The sequence below is a fragment of the Gopherus flavomarginatus genome, chromosome 3, assembly GCF_025201925.1.
Source record: "Gopherus flavomarginatus isolate rGopFla2 chromosome 3, rGopFla2.mat.asm, whole genome shotgun sequence".
In the NCBI taxonomy this organism is placed as follows: Eukaryota; Metazoa; Chordata; order Testudines; family Testudinidae; genus Gopherus; species Gopherus flavomarginatus.
This window is the reverse complement of record NC_066619.1, coordinates 85,847,883-85,868,713: the sequence shown is the minus strand read 5'-3', so window position 1 is coordinate 85,868,713 and position 20,831 is coordinate 85,847,883. Positions and strand designations below refer to the sequence as shown.

Sequence of the window (20,831 nt, the reverse complement as noted above, 5' to 3'; positions counted from 1 at the left end):
AAGGAGTATCCTTACATTCCCTTACTTTGAACTCCTATGAGCGATGCTGACCGGAAGGGCAGTAGGTGCAATCTACAGTGGCTGCACATAGACAAGACTTTGGAAGATTCTGCACCTGCAGTTCTCAGGCTCACTTAAACACACCTGCCCACTGTGTCCGGTTTCCGCTATGCTGAACTCAGGAAATATGGGTCACTGACAAGAAAGAAAGAAAAATACCTTTCTTTTTTTGAAGGCTGCTTTGGCTCCAGGTACTGCTTCACAAACACGGCTGATTGCTTCCCTGTGGAGACAGAAAATAAGCTTTATAGCAAATGGATGTGCTGGTTTCTTCATTATATGTTCAAATTGCACTGAAGGGAAATATTTGACAACTTAGTTCTTTATGGCATTCAGTCACAAGTGAAGATCCGATAACTAATGAGTCAATTAGCTCTTTTCTCACTAATAAAGATATCATCTCTGATCAGCTTTAAAACAGACTCAATTTTTTTAAAAAATACAACCTGCCAAAAACATTTCCCTACTACTTTCCTGCCCAAATGTGGAATTTTCTCCAAATTTGGACTACTCTGCTCTGAGGTACAATACTCAATTTTGGTTCAAGGTGCAATAACTGGAGAACCATCAAGGATAAAAATTGGTTCTTTATGCCATTGGAGAGCTGGTATATGCTGCACGTCTCATTTTTTTATCCTAGTGAGCTATCAGGTCTTAAAACAATGCTACTCTTAATTATTAAACACCGTTTGAGACCATTTTTAACATTTGAACTTATTTTGGTTTTTTTTCTAAGTTTAGAACATAGAGACAGTTATTTTCCTCCCCCTCTGAGGCTTGTGCAGAGCCAAACCAGCCTGGTTTCACATAGTATCAAAACTCTCTAAAATATTTCTGCAGTCATTTTGCTACAAAATGTATGTTGTAAAGAAAATATATGAGAGTGTTGTGGTGTAAGGATGTTACTGATATTTGTTCATCATGACCCACATAACTTGTGGCATTACCATACCACTACAAATATCTTTATATCACAAACATTATGGGTTTTTTTCTAATCAGACTTATGTCACTGGTAAATTAAGGCTGACAGGCAATAAACATACGCTCAGGAGGAATTTGAATGAAGAATATGATTGTATTTCAAAATGAAATGTTGCTGATCATGCAGCTGCAGATGAATGTCTTTAGGCCCTATCGGTTTTAAACAATAGGTCAAATGCAACAACCAAATTGTTAATTCTTGAAAATACGTAAAAGTGCATGCACAGTCCTTCTTAGTCATGTTAATATCAGTGCTGTAATGGATCAGCCTCGATTGATGCAATACATTGTAATGGCTCCACTGGGACTGTTAAAGATAAATTGCAAAATATTCTTTAACAGTATTAAATATTGAGGGAGATTTCAAATTAGTAACAGAATAGTATGTCTATAGTTCCAAATGGACAAATGACATTTATTTTATACAACCAAATATTTTTAAAAACAACATAATTGAAGGGAACCCACCACAAACTCAAAAACCCACAGAGCCAGAAATAACCAAAATCTCAAAGCCAACCTAAAGGATCATTAAAAACTGAAATATTTCTTTAATTCTACCTTGACACAATATCTGTGTTACTGTTTCAACCCATAGTCTATGTGAATGTACGTGATCAGTGTGCATATGGGAGGGGCTGCACATGTATGTGCAAGCACAGACAGACAATGGCCTAACAAATGAAGTTATTGATTTATTATGGAGGAATCAGTAGTGACTCCATAGTTAAGATTGGGGTGTGCACAGAAATAAAAATTTGGCCACTTTTGGAGGGGCACTTGCTGTGCTTCCCCCGGCCTGAGGCGCTGGCTCCCCTTCACCCCTCATAGCCCTGGGGCCTGTGGCGCTCGCTCTCCACTGGTGGCTAGAGGACCAAGCTCTTCCCCTCCTCCCCCATGGCCCCAGGGCTGGAGGAGCTGGCTCTCCTCCCCTCCCCCTGCAGCCTGTGGAGTTGGATCTCCTGCCCTAGCCCGGGCAGGAGGAGCTCACTCTCCCTGCCCCAGAGGAATTCTGTACCCTGGTTTTGTTGACTGGGGGGTGGTGCTCCTGCTTGCCTCCCTTGAGCATGCCCTGGTTAAAATTGTGTGGCACTTCTCACCTAGGGCCCAAACCAACGAACCTGAAGTCAGTGGAAAGGCTCCCATTAACTTCAACAGATTTTGGATCAAGCCCTTAAAGCAAGACTAAATCCCTCCATTTCACTGACCAATGATTGAATTTAGTCTCCAAATCTACCCCAGTTCAGAACCCCGATGAATTTTCTGCAATGTGTTTTGTGTAAAATTGTTACTAACTCTCCCAGATACAGCAGTCAACAATCAGGCCAGCTGGCAAATGAGACCTAACATGACTCACAAGCACAGTACAACAAAACACCCCACTCCTAGACATCATCCCTGCACCTCAAACAGAGACTACTTTTGAAAATTTAATGTCAGACAGAAAAAATATTCCCCTTGTTCATAACACGTGTTTTCATTAACCCCAGAACAAGCCAACACATACACCTATGATCCAATGCTGCCTCCTTAGCCCTGCTGCCCAGCCATGAGCACCCTGGCTCCTCAGATAGGCTCCCAGCAAGCCCTGGATCCTGCAAAAACAATGAGGAAGACTGGGCAGCAGCTGGGAGTCCTTCTCCCTCGCCCATGGCAGGCTCCTCAGACTTATTCCCCATCCCTTCCCAGTGTGCTTCAGAGCTGGTCTGGGTAGTTCTTCAGCTACTCATCCACTCTGACTGCAGAGATACAAACTGTGCTTATCAGGTACATTTTCCTACAACTCTCCCTGACTGCTCTCACAATCTCCCAGCTACTATCAGCGACAGAAGGCATAGAGGGGGCAGGGAGAGTTTGCAGGCAAATTTTCCTGACAAGCGCAGCTTGCATCTTTGCATTGGAGACATCTCCATCTCAGATGCTGAGCTGGGGTTGGCACTTCTTCGGTTGCCTGGCCTCTCTGCTAGCCAGCTACTGAATGTCAAGAGGGGAGCCCTACACTAAGGAAACTCAGTCCATCCATCAGATTGGGACTCCTGCTGGCTACCCTTATCAGGTCTGAAGTTGGGGAAGTGAATGTACTGGAATAGGAGGAAGAAACTTAGCTTGAAGGATTGGCTGGCTGTATCACCAGTGTCCTGTTGGAACAGCCAGCCAATTGAAGCACTGCACCCTTTGGCTGGGAAGTGGATCTGGAAAGGGGGATAGAGGACAGCTGAGGAGCCAGGATGCATATCAGCTTAGGCAGTAATAACACACTGCAGACTTCCAACTGCAGGTACATCTGTCCATAAAACATCTTAACCTTGCTGAGCTTGGAGTTGAGGTTGTGTGTGAGAATGTGTAAAATGAAAGAGAGTGTGCTGTGGATCTCAGGAGGACAAGAGTGCATTTGGGTGTTATGATATTGAGCTGATAAGACATGTTGAAACTAGTCTGGACCGTATTATTGCTTTAACTAGTGACTTCCTCGATTTTCAGTAAATACACTAGAGCAACCTCAGCTCTAAAGTTAACAGTGGTTTTGGTAGAGATATTAGGAGCTTTGAATGAAATACTAGCTTATCTTTGAAGCGTGCTGGTGAAGATAGTGGAGCTGGAGAAGAAGTTCTCCAAGCCATTTTGCCTGTGCAAGACAGGATGACCCAGAGAAGTCTGGGGTCAGCTGCTCAGCAGCGATCCTTACAGCTGCTGCAAAAAGCTATAGCATTTACTTGGCTAGAAGGCATGCAGAAGCTCAGGTACTGAGGTGTTCATATAGATCCCTGATTAGATAAACAAACAGCTGGCTGGTCACCCCCACTTTGGGCCTAGGACATGGGGAAGAGATGGGGTGGAAAGAAGCAGGGAGGGGTTGGGGCATTGGAGGAAGGGGTGAAGTGGGGGCAGGGCCTCACCAGAGCTGGGAGGGAAGCACCCCCTGGAAGATTAGAAATTAAGCACCTGTGCCACAAGGTCTCTGCCAGTCTGAAAAATTCCTTCCTGACTCCAAATATGGCTTGAAATGATTGTCTGTCATTGCTTTCAAGGGGTGGGGGTGGGGAGGCTGACGACATGTACCCAGAATCACCAGCAACAATTTTTTTGACCCATCAGGCATTGGGAGTTCAACTCAGAATTCCAATGGGCAGCAGAGACTGCGGGAACTGTGGGATAGCTACCCACAGTGCAACGCTCCGGAAGTCAACGTTAGCCTCGGTACTGTGGACACACTCCACCAAGTTAATGGTCTTAGAGGGGGACACACACAATTGACTGTATAAAATCGATTTCTAAAAAATTGACTTCTATAAATTTGACCTAATTTCATAGTGTACACATACTCTTAGACTCTGAGTGTAGGTGAGACCCACCAGCCAGACACCTGGGAAAGAATTCTCTGTAGTAACTCAGAGCCCTTCTCATCTAGTGTCTCATTTCCAGCCATTGAAGATAGCTGCTAACAACAGTCACAGATGGGCCATATGCCCTTGCCACCTCATTACAGCATCCACTCCATAAACTTATCAAGCTCAGTCTCGAAACAAGTTAGGTTTTTTGCCCCCACTACTCCCCTTGGGAAGCTATTCCAGAATTTCACTCCTCTGATGGTTAGAAACCTTCATGTAATTTGAAGTTTAAACTCACTGATGTCCAATTTATAGCCTCTTGTTTTTTGTGCCAGTATTGGCCATTAACTTAAAAAACTCCTCTCCCTCCCTGGTATTTGTCCCTCTGATATATTTATAGAGAGCCATTATATCTCCCCATAGCCTTCATTTTGTTACACTAAACAAGGCAAACTCCTTAGGTCTCCTCTCATAAGAAAGATTATCCATTCCTCTGATCATCCTAGTAGCCCTTCTCTGCATCTGTTCCTGTTTGAATTCATCTTTCTTAAGCATGGGAGACCACAATTGTACACCGTATTCCTCATCTGGACAAGGTCTCACTGGTGCCTTGTACAACAGCAACAACACTTCCTATCTACTGGAAACATCTCGCCTGATGCATGATTGTATTAGACTTTTTTCATAGCTACATCTCCTTGGGGGCTCATGGTCAATCTGTGATTGACCAATACACCAAGGTCTTCTCTTCTGTCACTTCCAACTGATAAGTCCCTAGTTTACAGCAAAAATTCTTGTTAGTCTCTAAATTCATGATCTTGCACTATTAAATTCCATCCCATTTCTATTATGCCAAAATTCCTTGTATGATATTCCAGTCCTCCTCTGTATTGGCAATACCTCCCAACTTTGTGTCATCCACAAATTGTATTAGCACACTTCCACTTTTTGTGCCATGGGCATTAATGAAAATATTAAATAAGACTGATCCCAAAACCAGACCCTAAGAAATTCCACCAATAACCTCCTTCCACCCTGACAGCGCTCCTTACAGCATGACTCGTAGATTTGTAGTGTCCCCTTTAACCAGTTTCTTTCCCACCTTTTGATTCTCATATTAATCATCATCCACTCCAATTTTGCACCCATCATTCCCTGTATAGGCACACATCAAACCAGATTAACTGTGCATACAGCTGCTAGTTTGGGCATGCACTTATCTGACTTGTGCATACAAACATGTATCTGAACGGAAAATACAGAGGTGTGTGGCACATTTGCATGACTAATCAATTGCATGGACTTTCAAAAATTTGGACAAATGTAATTTCTTGCTTGTTGTGGAAAAGTGGTTGTCGGTAATTTGTTTAAAACTTTCTGCACCCCATGCCCTTACGGTAACCAAGCACTGATCTCAGGTATGTACCACATAGTGCAGCACTATCTTGATAGCTTGTAAAATTTGTTTCGGTGCAGACTGCAGTAAGGATCACATATTGAGTTCCAAATCTGGCCCGAAATATTTTCTGCTTTGCAGATGGTCATATCTGAAGTAATTTTCACAGCAGAAAACACACTATGATTTCAGTATAGATTTCAGATGGCAAGCATATAGCGTGAAATGTTGTCTATATGCAATACTGAATTTCTCCAGTCTTACCTACAGTGCTCCATGATGACCTGACATTATTGTGAGAAAGAAAAGCATTGGCATCATGTTCCATTTAAAGCCCATAGTTCTGTTGTTTGTTTTTCATAACTTTAACCATCATACTTTGTGCACACTTCTAGCTTTAAGGAAGCTGGAAACTGTTTCTTTATTAAAAATTTTGTTTTGACAATCACATGAATGTACCTCTGCTTGCTTTATTTTGGATTTTTTAAATTTATTTAACTCCTTTAATTGATTACTTTTTATGAAAACAGAGTACTGAAGCTATTGTTTTGTGGGAAAAGACAGACATGTAAAAGTTGCATTGACTTCTCAATTGAATTTTAAGAAAAAAACTGGTAGGTCAATTTTGAGACTAGAAACTCTGACAAATTTGCACACACAAAATGATTTGCATGCCACGGCCACAAAACTTTCTGTTTTTTCTCTTGTCTATCCATGTTATTCCACGCTTCCATCTCTCTCTTTGCCAGCCTAAACAAAGAGACAAACTACTGTATGCAGCAAACATTCAATGAACTTACTTAGAAAAAGAACTGCACATTTCTGGACAAATTGAGGAGTATGCCACTATTTATTTCTGTAAAAGCAGCAAGGAGTCCTGTGGCTCATGCTCCAATACGTCTGTTAGTCTTTAAGGTGCCACAGGACTCTTTGCTGCTTTTAGAGATCCAGACTAACACAGCTACCCCTCTGATACTATTTATTTCTGAACACTCTATCTTTGCCAATCCTTTTAATAAACAAATTACATAGCTACCACCTGCCAAGAAGAAAAATGGCCTATACTAAAATTAATATTAACACGTTAATTCTGAATAAATCCCACAGAAGCCAAAAGTAAACTTTCAGAAATATATTTAATAATCAGAATATTTGTTCATTTACAAAACAGGCACAGTAAATTTGTAGTGTTTGAAGTGGTTAAGGGAGGATTAAGAAGCCTTAAAGACTAGTGCTCACATATTATAGTTAGTGGTGCTTTAAAGGCAGAGGGGCAAACAGGTGGGGTCTGATAGAGGTGAGGATGAAAAAGTAGCTAATGAACATAGAACAGAGAGTACGGAAGAGAATGATGACAGGATGGTGGACAGGTCTCGTGATATAACGGTGCAATGAGTAATCCTGGAGCAGAGCTGCTTGTACAAGGGGTGAAAGGGTTTAATGATGTGAACTCACAGAAGAGGAATGTGAACTAGCCTACTTGTTCCAGGTCACAGAAAGCATGGAGCAGAGGGGAGGATTTATAGAATAAGCTGGTGGTGATGAACATGGCAAACAAATTGTGATAAACTTATACAGCAAGATATAAAGCCATTCCTCTTTTTCTTCCCTTCAGCTTCTCAGTTTGTTTCTTGCAATGTGCGATTCTCTCTCTGTGTGATAGATCTGTAAGGGGGAAACAAAAACAAGCTGGCCATTCTATCCTTAACACATTTTATAAACTGTATACACAATCAGGACTGTGTAATCCACTATAATAAGAGAAATCTTTGGCAATGATTAGCTACAGAACATAACTTATGGTTAGATATATGTTGAACTACACAACAGTAATTCAAGTGCATTGGCACAGTTAATACTCTTGAACTCAGAGTTTTCTATACGCATTTGCAAAGTGTTTTCTAAATTAATGACAGAAATCAATGCACTCAAGCCTTAGGCTGTTTCAGAGCACCCTGTGTCAACAATTCATGGATGCTTTTTTAATCCCCTCACTGCCAAAGATATTTGTTACCCATTGATTTGGTTTAGTGATGTTCAATTATTTTCAAAACTTCCATAGATGCATATTTATTAAGCAACACACCAGGCAGAATATCTTAGCACAACCAGTACCTTTCACTCCTATCAAGCCTTTGTGGGAATCTATTCACATTTTTACTAAATTCCACACAAAATGTGAATAAAATGCAGATTTATAAAACCAATGTCTTTAGGCTAACATGAGCTCTAGAAAATCCTCCTGTTTTATATACCAGCAGCATAGAGAATTACATATTGTTAAATCCTACTTCTAATAAACTAGTTTAAAAGTCCAATGATGTTCTGATTTTCAGAAATGTGGAACTGTGAATTCTATTACATACCTAATTTGTATTTATAACCACACAATTTGCATGCAAACAGGGTCGGTTTTGCACCTAACTAGCATCTTAGGAGCATACACATCTGATGTTTGTGCACAGCTATGGCAACTGTACATGCCAATTAGACTCATAGACTCATAGGTCAGAAGGGACCTATATGATCATCTAGTCTGACCTCCTGCACAAGGCAGGCCACAGAACCCCACCCATCCAATTTTATAACAACCCCTAACCCAGGACCGAGTTATTGAAATCCTCAAAATTGGTTTGAAGACCTCAAGCTGCAGAGAATCCACCAGCAAGCGACCCGTGCCCCACGCTCCAGGGGAAGGCGAAAAACCTCCAGGGCCCCTGCCAATCCGCCCTGGAGGAAAATTCCTTCCCGACCCCAAATATGGCGATCAGCTAAACCCTGAGCATGTGGGCAAGACTCACCAGCCAGCACCCAAGAAGGAATTCTCTGCAGTAACTCAGTTCCCATCCCATTCAACATCTCCCCGCAGACCACTGAGCAGACCTATCTGGTGGTAATCCAAGATCAATTGCCCAAATTAACGATCCTATCATAACATCCCCTCCATATACTTATCAAGCTTTGTCTTAAAGCCAGAAAAGTCTTTTGCCCCTACTACTTCCCTCGGAAGGCTGTTCCAGAACTTCACTCCCCTAATGGTTAGAAACCTTCGTCTAATTTCAAGTCTAAACTTCCTAATATCCAGTTTATACCCATTCGTCCTCGTGTCTTCATTAGTACTAAACTTAAATAATTCCTCTCCCTCCCTAACGTTAACCCCCCTGATATATTTATATAGAGCAAGCATATCCCCCCGCAGCCTTCTTTTGGTCAGGCTAAACAAGCCAAGCTCTTTGAGTCTCCTTTCATAAGGCAGTTTTTCCATTCCTCGGATCATCCTTGTAGCCCGTCTCTGAACCTGTTCCAGTTTGAATTCATCCTTCTTGAACATGGGACACCAGAACTGCACACAGTATTCCAGATGGGGTCTCACCAACACCTTATATAACGGTACTAACACCTCCTTATCCTTGCAGGAAATACCCCGCCTGATGCATCCCAAAATCGCATTTGCTTTTTTAACAGCCGTATCACATTGGCGACTCATAGTCATCCTGCTATCAACCAGTACCCCAAGGTCCTTCTCCTCCACCGTCGCTTCCAACTGATACGCCCCCAACGTATATCCAAAATTCTTATTATTAATTCCTAAGTGCATGACCTTGCACTTTTCACTATTGTATTTCATCCTATTTCTATTACTCCAGTTTACAAGGTGGTTCAGATCTTCCTGAATAGTATCCCTGTCCTTCTCCGTGTTAGCAATACCCCCCAGCTTTGTGTCATCCGCAAACTTTATTAGCACATTCCCGCTCTTTGTGCCAAGGTCAGTAATAAAAAGGTTAAATAAGATCGGTCCCAAAACTGATCCTTGAGGGACTCCACTAGTGACCTCCTTCCAGCCTGACAGTTCACCTTTCAATACGACCCGCTGGAGTCTCCCCTTTAACCAGTTCGTTATCCACCTTACAACTTTCATATTCATCCCCATCTTTTCCAATTTAACTAACAGTTCCCCATGCGGAACCGTGTCGAACGCCTTACTGAAATCTAGGTAAATTATATCTACCACATTTCCTTTATCTAAGTAATCCGTCACCTTCTCAAAGAAGGAGATCAGATTGGTTTGACACGATCTACCTTTAGTAAATCCGTGTTGCAATTCGTCCCAATTACCATTGACCTCTATGTCCTTAACTACTTTCTCCCCCAACCCTGTCCTCTCTGTAGTTCTTTCTTACTCAAGACACAGAACTCCATTTTTGTGCACACAGTTGTGTGCATATTTCTGACAATAACACCCTTTATGTTCAAGCATCATACAGACTCTAAAAGCCCTTCTAGTACAAGGAGTAAATTTTCAAAATAAGCTTCTAAAAACACCTTTTAGTGTACACAAATAGTGTGTGAGAAAAACCCTGTATTTGCATGCACACGTCAACAGAGATTCTTTTTTTGGAAGATGAGTTCAGTGATACCAACAAACTAAAGGAAGAACCTAAGTCTAGATCAGCTTAGTTAAGAAGCCATAATTCTCTAACCTCCTTTGCAGGCCATCATTCTCTATTCCAGCATGGCCTCTGGAAGTGTAGACCAGTGGGCAGGACAATGGATTGAGACACAGAAGACGTAAGCTCTATTCCTAGCTCAGTCATCAGCTCACAGTATGACAGCGGGCACAGGAATATAGGAATTGTCATATTAGATCAGACCCAAAGTTTGTCTCATCTAGTCCCTCGTCTCTAAGAGCGGATAACACCTGTCACTTCAGAGCCTTGGTAGGCAGATATGGGATAATCTTTGCCCCAAGTGACTCTCTCACTAATTGCTAGAGATTATCTTAAATTCTGAAGCATGAGCTTTTACAACTTTTCCAAAATCTCTTGGTTTTGAATTAATGATTATAAAACTGACTAGCCTTATTATTAATATAAATGTCCAATCCCTTCTTTGCTGCCTGATAAGTCTGCGGTCTCAACAACGTCCGGTGGCAATAAATTCCACAGACTAATTATGCATGGTGTAAAAAAGTCACTCAGCTTTCCCACACCTTGGTTTTCCCTGTGTGTTTGAAGTTCCATGGCCCATCTGCTGTTAAAAATTTGATAGTCTCCTAATTGTCAAGTAATGACTCCACAGTTAACTTTGCACTGAAATTTGCCTTTAAAAGTAGCAATAAAACCCCTCTGCTTCACACTAACTACTAAATGAGTCCCCAGTTTTTATCGCTTTTTGCTCCAGTAAAATGTTCCACTTTCAAAATGTAGCCCTGAGAAGTCTCACTTCTTTTTGCCTCCCTCTGGCTAAATCCACAGTTGCCACAAACTCCAAACTTTACCCACATAGACATTTTCATAATATCTCAGAGCCAGGGCAAATTTTGTATTTTATACTGCAGTACAGACAGTTATTCTTGAACTGAATTTATCTATCTCTGCTAAGAAAAGCCAACAGAACTGCTCAGGTTCATCAACCTCTTGTTTGATAGAGCAGAGTGCAGCTACATGCATAGGAGAGTTGCCAGCTCCATGTCTTTGGCAATTTGGTCTTCAACTCTCCCCCAACCCTGTCCTCTCTGTAGTTCTTTCTTACTCAAGAGGCTAGCAGGAGACAGAGAGGGTTGCCCAGGCTTAATAAGTTATCATTATTGTCCACTTTTGTTCATTATTGTTGGACTACCATAGGTCAATCAAATTAATCCAACACTACTGAAAATGTTTCCATTAATAATAAATTAAAATTAAAGATACTTACAATGTAAAAAACATTAAAAAGCCTGTTTGTTCCAACACATTTGCAGGCTACTTTATGGGAGCTAAGTGGGCAGATGTAAATTATTCCCCATCAGTATTTGTTACTCTGTTAAGCATGAGTATCAGGTATTATAAATTATTAGTTATCCGGGTATTATTCATAATTCTGGTGCATATGAGTAGCAGTTATTCACCTACTGGGCACATTTCCTGGTATGAAATTCAACAGCAATAAATTACTATTCTACTACTAATCTGCCTTCTATTGAAGGTTCTCAGAGTATGTAAAGAACGGGCTAGACAGCGACTTTTGAGTCACAGACCTGAGGCAGGGGCTGTCTGTCTGGAGCTGCACTGCCCCACGAGGAGAACCAAAGTACCGCCTTGCATAAAAATGGGGCAGATTGCTCTCCTTCCACAGCCTGCTGTTACAGATTATGAGCACAGCCCTGACTCCTCCCTGCCCTGAAGAGGGGAGCACTAGCAAGCAGTCCCTGTGCTCCCCAGAGCTCAGCCCCTGTGTAGCTGTTCAAAGGGGAGAAAAACTTCTTGATCATCCCTCTGACCATGCATGGGTGTGCTGGAGTTACTTACAATCTGAGTCTATGTATGACACACCCCTTACAGTACCATCCAGGTGCCAAAATTCATGGTCCATTAACCACAGGTGAACTATAGAACCCTGGTGCTTTCCAACCAAAAGGAATATTTTCCAAATAGCTGATGGGGGTGGGGGGGGGATTCAGTGACTATATAAGACATTGTTTGAAATACATGTTACCTAAATTTCTTCATAAGCTATAGTCGAACCATTTTCCCCTCCCAATGTCTTCCTTCCTTCTAGGTGATCTTTGCTGGCAATACATTTCTGTAAAGAATACAAAATATGTAAAGAAACACTATATGAATTGAAATGTCATCAATACAAATTAGTGGTGGGCCTGAGCATAGTTCTATACCTTGGATTTGGATTTTGAATACCTCCTCTCCAAAAGTCGGGGGGGGGGGAGGAATGGATAGAAAAGTGTGTATTTATGGTTTTGGTTCAGCCCCTTATGAAGGTAGAGTCCAACCACAAGATCTGGATCTGGATTGTGAGTGGGGTTCAAGTACCATACCCCACAAAGTTCATGGGGGACTAGGATCTGGATTTGTATTCGGGCCCATCGCTAATATAAGTTATTCCACTTCTGTGATCTACTTATTAACAGAACATGCACCATAATGTTTCACTCAGTATGGTGAGATGGCTTTCAAATGCTGCATGCACTAAAGTAATTGCAGTCAATTAGCTAAGAACAACATTGAACATGCAGGCTTGTAATCCAGATACCTGTATTATGACAAAACTGTACATGCAACATAATTATAATTTGGTCCATGCATGCAACATGGTAACTAAAGCTCATTATAATATAACAAATTTAACAGTAGGCACACAGATGTAGACACTTGTGTATTAGATGAACTGTAAACATTGCACGTGTTGCAAAAATATTTTACCTGATTTTTTTTTAAATAAAAAGTTTGAGGACACAAATGGGCTGGCCAAAAAACTTTAAAGGTGTCCCCTTTCAGTGGCGATGGTGGAAGGAGTCATGGTGAACTTAGGACCAGTTGCCAGCTGCAGTTAGTTCAGTTGTCTGGCTCCTCCTCTATGTTGAAAATGAAACTTCTGTTCATCCCGCTGCCCAAGCAAGTTAGCATTACTTCATGTGTGTGCCAAGAATTGCCAATGCATAGTTAATTATGAAATTTGTAGATTCAATTGGCTTTTATTTTACCATTATCTGTACCTGCTGACATTTTTGCTTGCACTTTCATTTAAACGTTCAAAGACTCACATGGAGATTACAAAAGAATAGGTACAATATAAGTGACAATACAATAGCACTCCAATTCTCACATTTGTTCTGTAGTAAAAGCCTCTGGCAACTTCATATTTCACAACAATCAAGGAAAAATCTTATTCAGCTTATACTTACCTTTTAATTTCTCCATAAGCCATAGCCACAGAATAACATACCGCCACCTTTTTCTGGGTAGCACTGAAACTGTTGATACCCTTCTACTACCAGCATGGTAAATGGAAGCATCTGTTCATTGATTTCACTTAAGGAGAAAGTACATTAACTATTAAATATTTAACATTTTAATTTTTAAGAATGATAAACAATTCAAGTTAAGTGTTAGACACACAAAGCGCCAAGTGAAACACAGTGAAAATAGCTTACATTTTTCACAAGTGACCTTAACAAATGGAGGACCTCTAAGCAAATCATATTTATTCTGGGCCTTCAAAAGTTGCAGCTAGTTTTTTATGTGTTTGTTTTGCCCAAGCATATACTTGGATTTGGGTATCTAAATACCTGACTAATAATAATAGGTGGGATGGTTTTCAATACTTTTTAGCGGATTTGGACATCTAAGTCCCATTAACTTCTCATGGGACTTTGGCATCTAAATCCATTAGGCAGCTTTGAAAATCTCAGCCAGTATTATTAATTGTTTGCACTTCTATAGTTCTTTCCATCCAAAGATTTCAGTGCCCTTTACAAGCATTAATTTATTTAGTCTCACAACCCTGTGAGGTCAAAACTAATTAAGTGGTTTGTCCCAGGAGACACAAGAAGCCAGAATCTATAGAACCCAGGAGTCTGACTCTCAATTCTGTGATTTGGCTAAAAAACAAAACAAAAAACCTTTCTTCCTCTCTGCAAGCATGCATCAATGTAGCAGGTGTGCACAAATCTATATGATTTTGCATATGCAAATACTTAGATGTGACACATTGTGGGCACAATTTTAAAAGCTGTTTTAGAAATTTTGGCCCTTGAGATCAACAGAACCTCCCAGTGAATTACAACTTTGTTTTCCTTCGATTACAGGCAAGACTCTAGAGTCTTTATAATCAGCATGATGAGCACTTATTCAGACAAGCCATAGACTTCAATAGGACTATTCAAGTGAGTAAAAGTTTGCCAGTAGGAGCCACAAATCATCTGGGCCAAAGATAAATTCTATACACCTGAAGAATATATATTATCAAATACAGCACGACATTTACACAAACTTTTACCCTGATCTCTTGGCCAGGAACTTTATCTCCCTCCCATTCCACCCCACAGTGTGATTTTAAATGTGCAATAACTGTGTTACATATTTAATTTCAATTTTCTGAGCTCTTGGGTTTGCGCCTCAGATAAAGCTACTCCTTGGTCCCTTTACCTGTGATCATGTCCTCAGGAATCTCTTCCCTCTCCTTACTCATTACTGATCTTGGAAAAAGTCAGGGGGAAGGAATTACAGGGTCAGATTTTTCAAAAGAGCTCATCTCCCTAAATGGAAGCTGAGGTCTTCAGAAATCTGGTGCCAATTGTAAGAGCTGAAATCTTTTGAAAATCTGCCCCACAGAGAAGAGGAGTGTGCAATGACAGATATCATGGTACTGCCATGGGAGCAACTGTTGATGTAATGTTAGAAAGGGAGTGACTATGCTACTGTCCATGCACATATTCATGTGACAAGCCTTCAACATGGCCACCAGGAAACAGATGTTTCCAGAATCCTGGCAGACTCTGACTGGGCTCATATTCTCAAACTGGACTTCATAGTGCTTACTAAACATTACCTGACGTCAGAAGTTATATCAGGCCAAAGTTGGAGCCTCTCTTTCGAGTCTATAGGATTTGAAAGGACACTTCACAGCAAAATGGCACCAACCAAAGCAAGAACAATCCATGCTTACAGCCAGCCAGGAAGGTTGCATTATAACAGGGGTCGGCAACCTTTGGCACACGACTCGCCAGGGTAAGCCCCCTGGCAGGCCAGGCTGGTTTGTTTACCTGCCACGTCCACAGGTTCAGCCAATTGCAACTCCTACTGGCCGTGGTTCGCCACTCCAAGCCAATAGGGGCTGTGGGAAGCCATGGCCAGCACATCTCTCAGCCCACGGCGCTTCCCACAGCCCCCATTGGCTTGGAGCAGCAAACTGCAGCCAGTGGGAGCTGCGATCTGCCGAACCTGCTGACATGGCAGGTAAACAAACCAGCCCAGCCTGCCAGGATGCTTACCCTGGCGAGCCATGTGCCAGAGGCTGCCAACCCCTGCATTATAACTAGAGGTCCATACATGGATGTGAACTGCTTAGACATCTGAAGCTCAGGGTAGCTTCTCCAGCCAAGAGGAGTGGTGCAGCCATGCTTACACAGCGTGACTCTCTGTCCCCTTCCAGTGGCTAGTCATAGAGCAACTTATGGAACCTAGGCTCTTTAGCTCAGGCAATAAAGGCACCACAAGTACCAGCTTCAATCCCTGCTGCAGATGATCCACTACCCAAAGGTTTTAAAATTTTTAAATGATTCTCATTGGTAAAAGAGCTGCAGAGAAATCAGCTAACAAGCAAGCAATGATAATGCCTCACTTGGCAGGCCCAGTAGCACAGCAGGTATACAACATTTATAGAAGAATCAAGGACAATGATACAGAGTATTTGGCACTGATTACGGATGAACTATAGAATTACTATAATCCTAGAATAAAATGTGACTTATTAGAGACTTCTGTTTTCTATTTGTAAGTGAGGTCAGCAGGAACCAGTTGACGCATATGTGACATTTTACCATGAAGGTTAAAGCTCAAATGTGAGTTTGGGGAAATATGTGACTTCTTAATCAAACATAAGCTTGTATGGTGTGAAACACGAAATTATAAAGTGAGGCAGAGACTGCTTGTGGTGATTGCTTTAACCATAACCCAAGCCATAGGCATTTCTAATGTCCGTGATTATTTCTAATGTTAGTGAAATACAGATTCAGGTTCTAGCATCTGATTCAAAGCTCTTCCAAAGCTCCAACTGACTTCAGTGGACTTTGGATCAGACTCTATGAATGAATCCAAAGAGTGAGTCTATGTGACATCCTTTAAAAAAAAAAATCAGAATCCCCAAACAACATAAGGTTTTCTGCCTGCAACTTTTCTTATGTTTTAGATGTGGTCAAAAGAATATGAGCCAAGGAAGTGTCCAGCATGTGATCAGCTATGCTACAACTTCAACAGAAAAATGTCATTTTCCAAATGTATGTTTCACAGTTAAAGCTAAAAATAACCATGAACTCAGAGAACACTGGGAGCAGTGACATTTTGCATGTAAAAATGACTGCAGATTATACTGCTTTCCGATTGGCAAATAAGGTTGAGTTTTAGGGGCAGAGTGAGTCTTTAAACTAGTTACTGGAGAAGAAAGCAATGCTAAACCAAGGAAAGTGTATACCAAAAAATAAGTGCTTCATATTCAGATATAAAATACTAAAGCAAGTAACTATTACAAATTGTTTTATAAGCCAGTGTCACTTAACTTTCCAAGAGGTAAGTACAAATGTGCCACCTGTGTCAGAACTAACATTCTGTCTGGCATGAAGTCACTTAAAAAGGCCATTATTGTGAATACTGGGGAAACATATACAGAGAGACCATGGAGATAGCTTACAAGAAATATTCTCAAATGTCTTCTAAGGCCTAGAATGTTTGACAGGAAATTATAATGTTCTGTCATCTCTCTCTCTCTATCCCTCTCATCATCATAGTATCTGAGCACCCAGTTAAAGGACTCATAGGATATGCCTACCCTGCAGCTGGGACTGGGAGCAAGCCTCCCAGTTCAGGTAGACAGACTCATGCTACTTCAGCTTAAACCAGCATGCTAAAAATAGCAGTGCAGAAGTTGTGGCTCTGGCAAAAACTCCAACTAGCCACCTGAGCCCAGACCCAGGGGGTCAGATGGGCTTGAGAGCTCAAGTCGCAACATCCATACTGCTACTTTGAGTGGGATTCCAACTGCAGTGCAGTCATATCCATGGGGACAAACTCAAAGCTGGTGCATGCAGGTGCAACTCTCTTAAGTCAGTGAAATTACACCCGTGTACAAGAGCTCTGAATCTAGTCCATGGAGTCTACAAGAATGACATCCAAGCATGAGAGGTATTAGTTTAATAACAGATGTATCATGTCTTCTTTGATTGTGATAGAACCACTAGAAACTGGGAGGTGTTTTCCAGAATCACCCTTCACAACCCATCTCCCTGAATTCAAAAAGGCAACAGTCTTCTCCACTAATCCCATTTTATATTTTTCTTTTCAAACAGAATGGTTTATTGCCATGAATCTGTGACACTTGATTTGGCTATGGTGTTTGGAAGCTATACTGTCCAAATGCTAGAAGATACCAGCATCTTGCCGCATTGGAGGGCTGATTCAAAATGAATGGGAACAGGCCCTAAAACTAGAATGTATACAAACAAACGTTTGCTGTATTTCTCCCTAAAGAATTTCTTTATAAATAAAATTATCCATGGAGAATGTTTTAAAAGCAGTATAATCTTTTAGTGATTAATTTAAAAAAATGCTGTGCTTAGAAATTCTGATGTCTACCCCGAATATGTTTACTATTTATTATGGATTGTCCGGAATGAATAATAGGCTTGTATTTGTTTCTATTGCCATTCTACTGATTTCTTTCCATTTATATTTTCTGTACTATGGATTTTTAATTTTAAAAAATATTAACCCTTCTTTTGTGTGGTTTCAGAAGGAAATATTAAAAATATATACACAGAAAATTCCTTAAGGCTTTTTAGCATTTCAAGCATTGAGGTCCCAATTCAGCAGTCCATCCCTATTAAGTATTTGTTTAACGGTAAGCACGTGCTAAGTTTCATTGACTTCAGTGGGACTTGAGCACGTACCTAAACAAGTGCTTTGCTGAACAGGAATGTATTTAAGCAGATGCTTAAATGCTATGCTGAGCTGGGGCCTGAAAGGGCAGAAGAACAGGCAGAAAACACTCTTTAAGTTCCTTTGGAGCGACCCGAATTTAAGATGCCCACCTTTAAATGCAAAATATAAGAATGAGCCCAAAAAGTCTAAACATTTGGTTACATATTTGCTCTTCTCCAATCATATGCTTGACTGTATGGAGATAGTACAAGAGTTAACTATGTGAATTTATTTGCAAAAAGTCTTACCTTGTAATCTGTGTTCTTGTATTGAAGTCAAGAGATCTCATTGAGCGCAAGACCTCTATACACCCCAAGTACTGCAAGAAGGAAGAAAAGATATAAAGTATGTATTATACGCATTGCTGAGCTCTAGGAGAAGAAACAATCAAGAAAAGTTATTGTGCAATCTTTGTTTTACATCTGATTTAACATTTGTAAGCTAGCTTTTCAGAACTAGGTTCTCTGGGTCACAGGGCTGTTCTATTTTAGTTACAATTTAGGTATATGTCAACATATCTTTTTATGCCTAATCTCATCTTAATACACAGTACATAATGTACTGCTTAGTAGTTCATTCACATTCATATTCTTTACTAGGCTTGAAGATATTCAAAGACATACAAATAATATCAATATAAAAAGGAGTTAAATTGAAAAATATGCCAAGATATTGTCATGTCTATCATCAATTTGTTATGAACAAATCCATATATTACGGGCCAGATTATCAAAAAGTCAGGCATACAATTGCATGTAACTACACCCCAAATCAGATATTTGAAAAGTAAATGGTCAGTGAGAAAAACAATTGAGTATTTGCACGTGCAAACATCTGATCTGCACATGCAATTGCAATAAGTGGATGTGCACATTATCTGCCCTTCCCCAAACTCCTAAGTATTGCATGGTCACAGATATGGGGTTCTTTATAAAGCAGATGATGTGAAAAGCAACATGTTAATCCTTTAATCAACTGCTTGTAAATTCAGTTCAGAAAACCCCTGAAAAGACATATGGACAGCCATCTATCTATTGTTCTAAAGATAATCCTGCAAAATTAGAAATATCTTACTCAAGCAGATTCTAACACATGGCTGTCTGAATACAATCTACATTGCTGTCATGTTAAAAAAAAAATCTAACTGAAAAAATAAAATGAGTGGAATTTGAAATTGTTCTAGGAAATGGTCATGACAAGCAGATCACTTTCAGACAAATGCAAAAAGTATTATCGACCTGATTGAAAGCAAAGCATGTAATTGTACATGAAAACTCTCCAAATTATTATAAGCCCACATCAGGCATTTCCATGTGCAAGTGACCAGTTAGACATAAATGCTTAGAGGTTGGACCTAATGGAGAATCAATCTCACCAGTGGAAGACTGAGCATCACAGAACTCAGTTCTACAACAACTCCACCTTGCCCCATACCAATATGCCTCTTTGTTCCGCTTACGCTAGGAGTGCAAAGGGAGCAGGGGTGAGAGAAGGCTATAAATTCCCCCTATGCAGGGGGAAATCATCCACTGCCAATTTAAAGCTACTTTGCATAAGCAGTAAAGTGGCCTTAGCAGACTGGAGAATCCACTTCTATAATTAGTTATTTGCGTGAACAAATACCTCCTCAGCACATGGACATTAGGTGCACGATTATCCACAGGACTTTTTGAAAATCAAGCTATACAAAAAACACAGTTAAAGAGAGAGATCTATAGATAACAGGCCTGATCCTTCGCTCTAGTACATTGTTTTTATACCAGTGTAACTCCAGTGAAGTCAACTGAGGTATGCTGCTGTTAAACTGGTGTAACAAAGCAGAGAATTAGACCAGCATTCTTTGGAATAATCGATAGATGGGTGTCCCAAAGTCTAATCAAGAAATTTTTTGTAGTGAAGTTATGAATTTCTGATTAAAGGATTATAATGTTGTAGGGCTGTCAATTAATCGCAGTTAACTCATGCGGTTACTCAAAAACATTAATCACAATTTAAAAAATGAATCATAATTAATCGCACTGTTAAACTTTAGAATATTTAATGAATTTAAATTGGTATTTGTTGATGTTTGTCTACATTTTCAAATATATTGATTTCTAATACAACACAGAATACAAAGTGTACAGTGCTCACTCTATATTATTATTTTTATTACAAAATATTTGCATTGTAAAATAATAAACAAAAGAAATAGTATTTTCCAATTCACCTCATACAAGTACTGTAGCGCAATCTCTTTATCATGGAAGTGTAACTTACAAATGCAGATTTTTTTTTGTTATATAACTGCACTCAAAAAGAAAACAATATAAAACTTTTGAGCTTAGAAGTCCATTCAGTTCTACTTCTTGTTCAGCCAATCACTAAGACATATAAGTTTGTTTACATTTACGGAAGATACTTCTGCTTGTTTCTTATTTACAATGTCACCTGAAAGTGAAAACAGGTGTTCGCATGGCACTTTTGTAATAGGTGTTGCAAGATATTTATGTGCCAGATATGCTAAACATTTGTATGCCCCTTCATGCTGTGGCCACCATTACAGAGGACATGCTTCCATGCTGATGATGCTTGTTAAAAAAATAATGTGTTAAT

The 20,831-nt window shown here is 40.3% G+C and overlaps 1 protein-coding gene across 1 annotated transcript in view; it reads right to left on the bottom strand.

Moving 5' to 3' along the window:
- The window catches only part of SHC3 (SHC adaptor protein 3), an 84,618-nt gene that overhangs the window by 37,652 nt on the left and 26,135 nt on the right, over positions 1 to 20,831 (bottom strand). Inside the window, exons 2-3 of the mRNA XM_050946067.1 lie at positions 18,485 to 18,555; positions 220 to 283 (exon numbers count right to left, since the gene is read on the bottom strand). Of these exons, the coding sequence (XP_050802024.1) occupies positions 220 to 283; positions 18,485 to 18,555 (135 nt within the window). The remainder of the gene's footprint in view (positions 1 to 219; positions 284 to 18,484; positions 18,556 to 20,831) is intronic.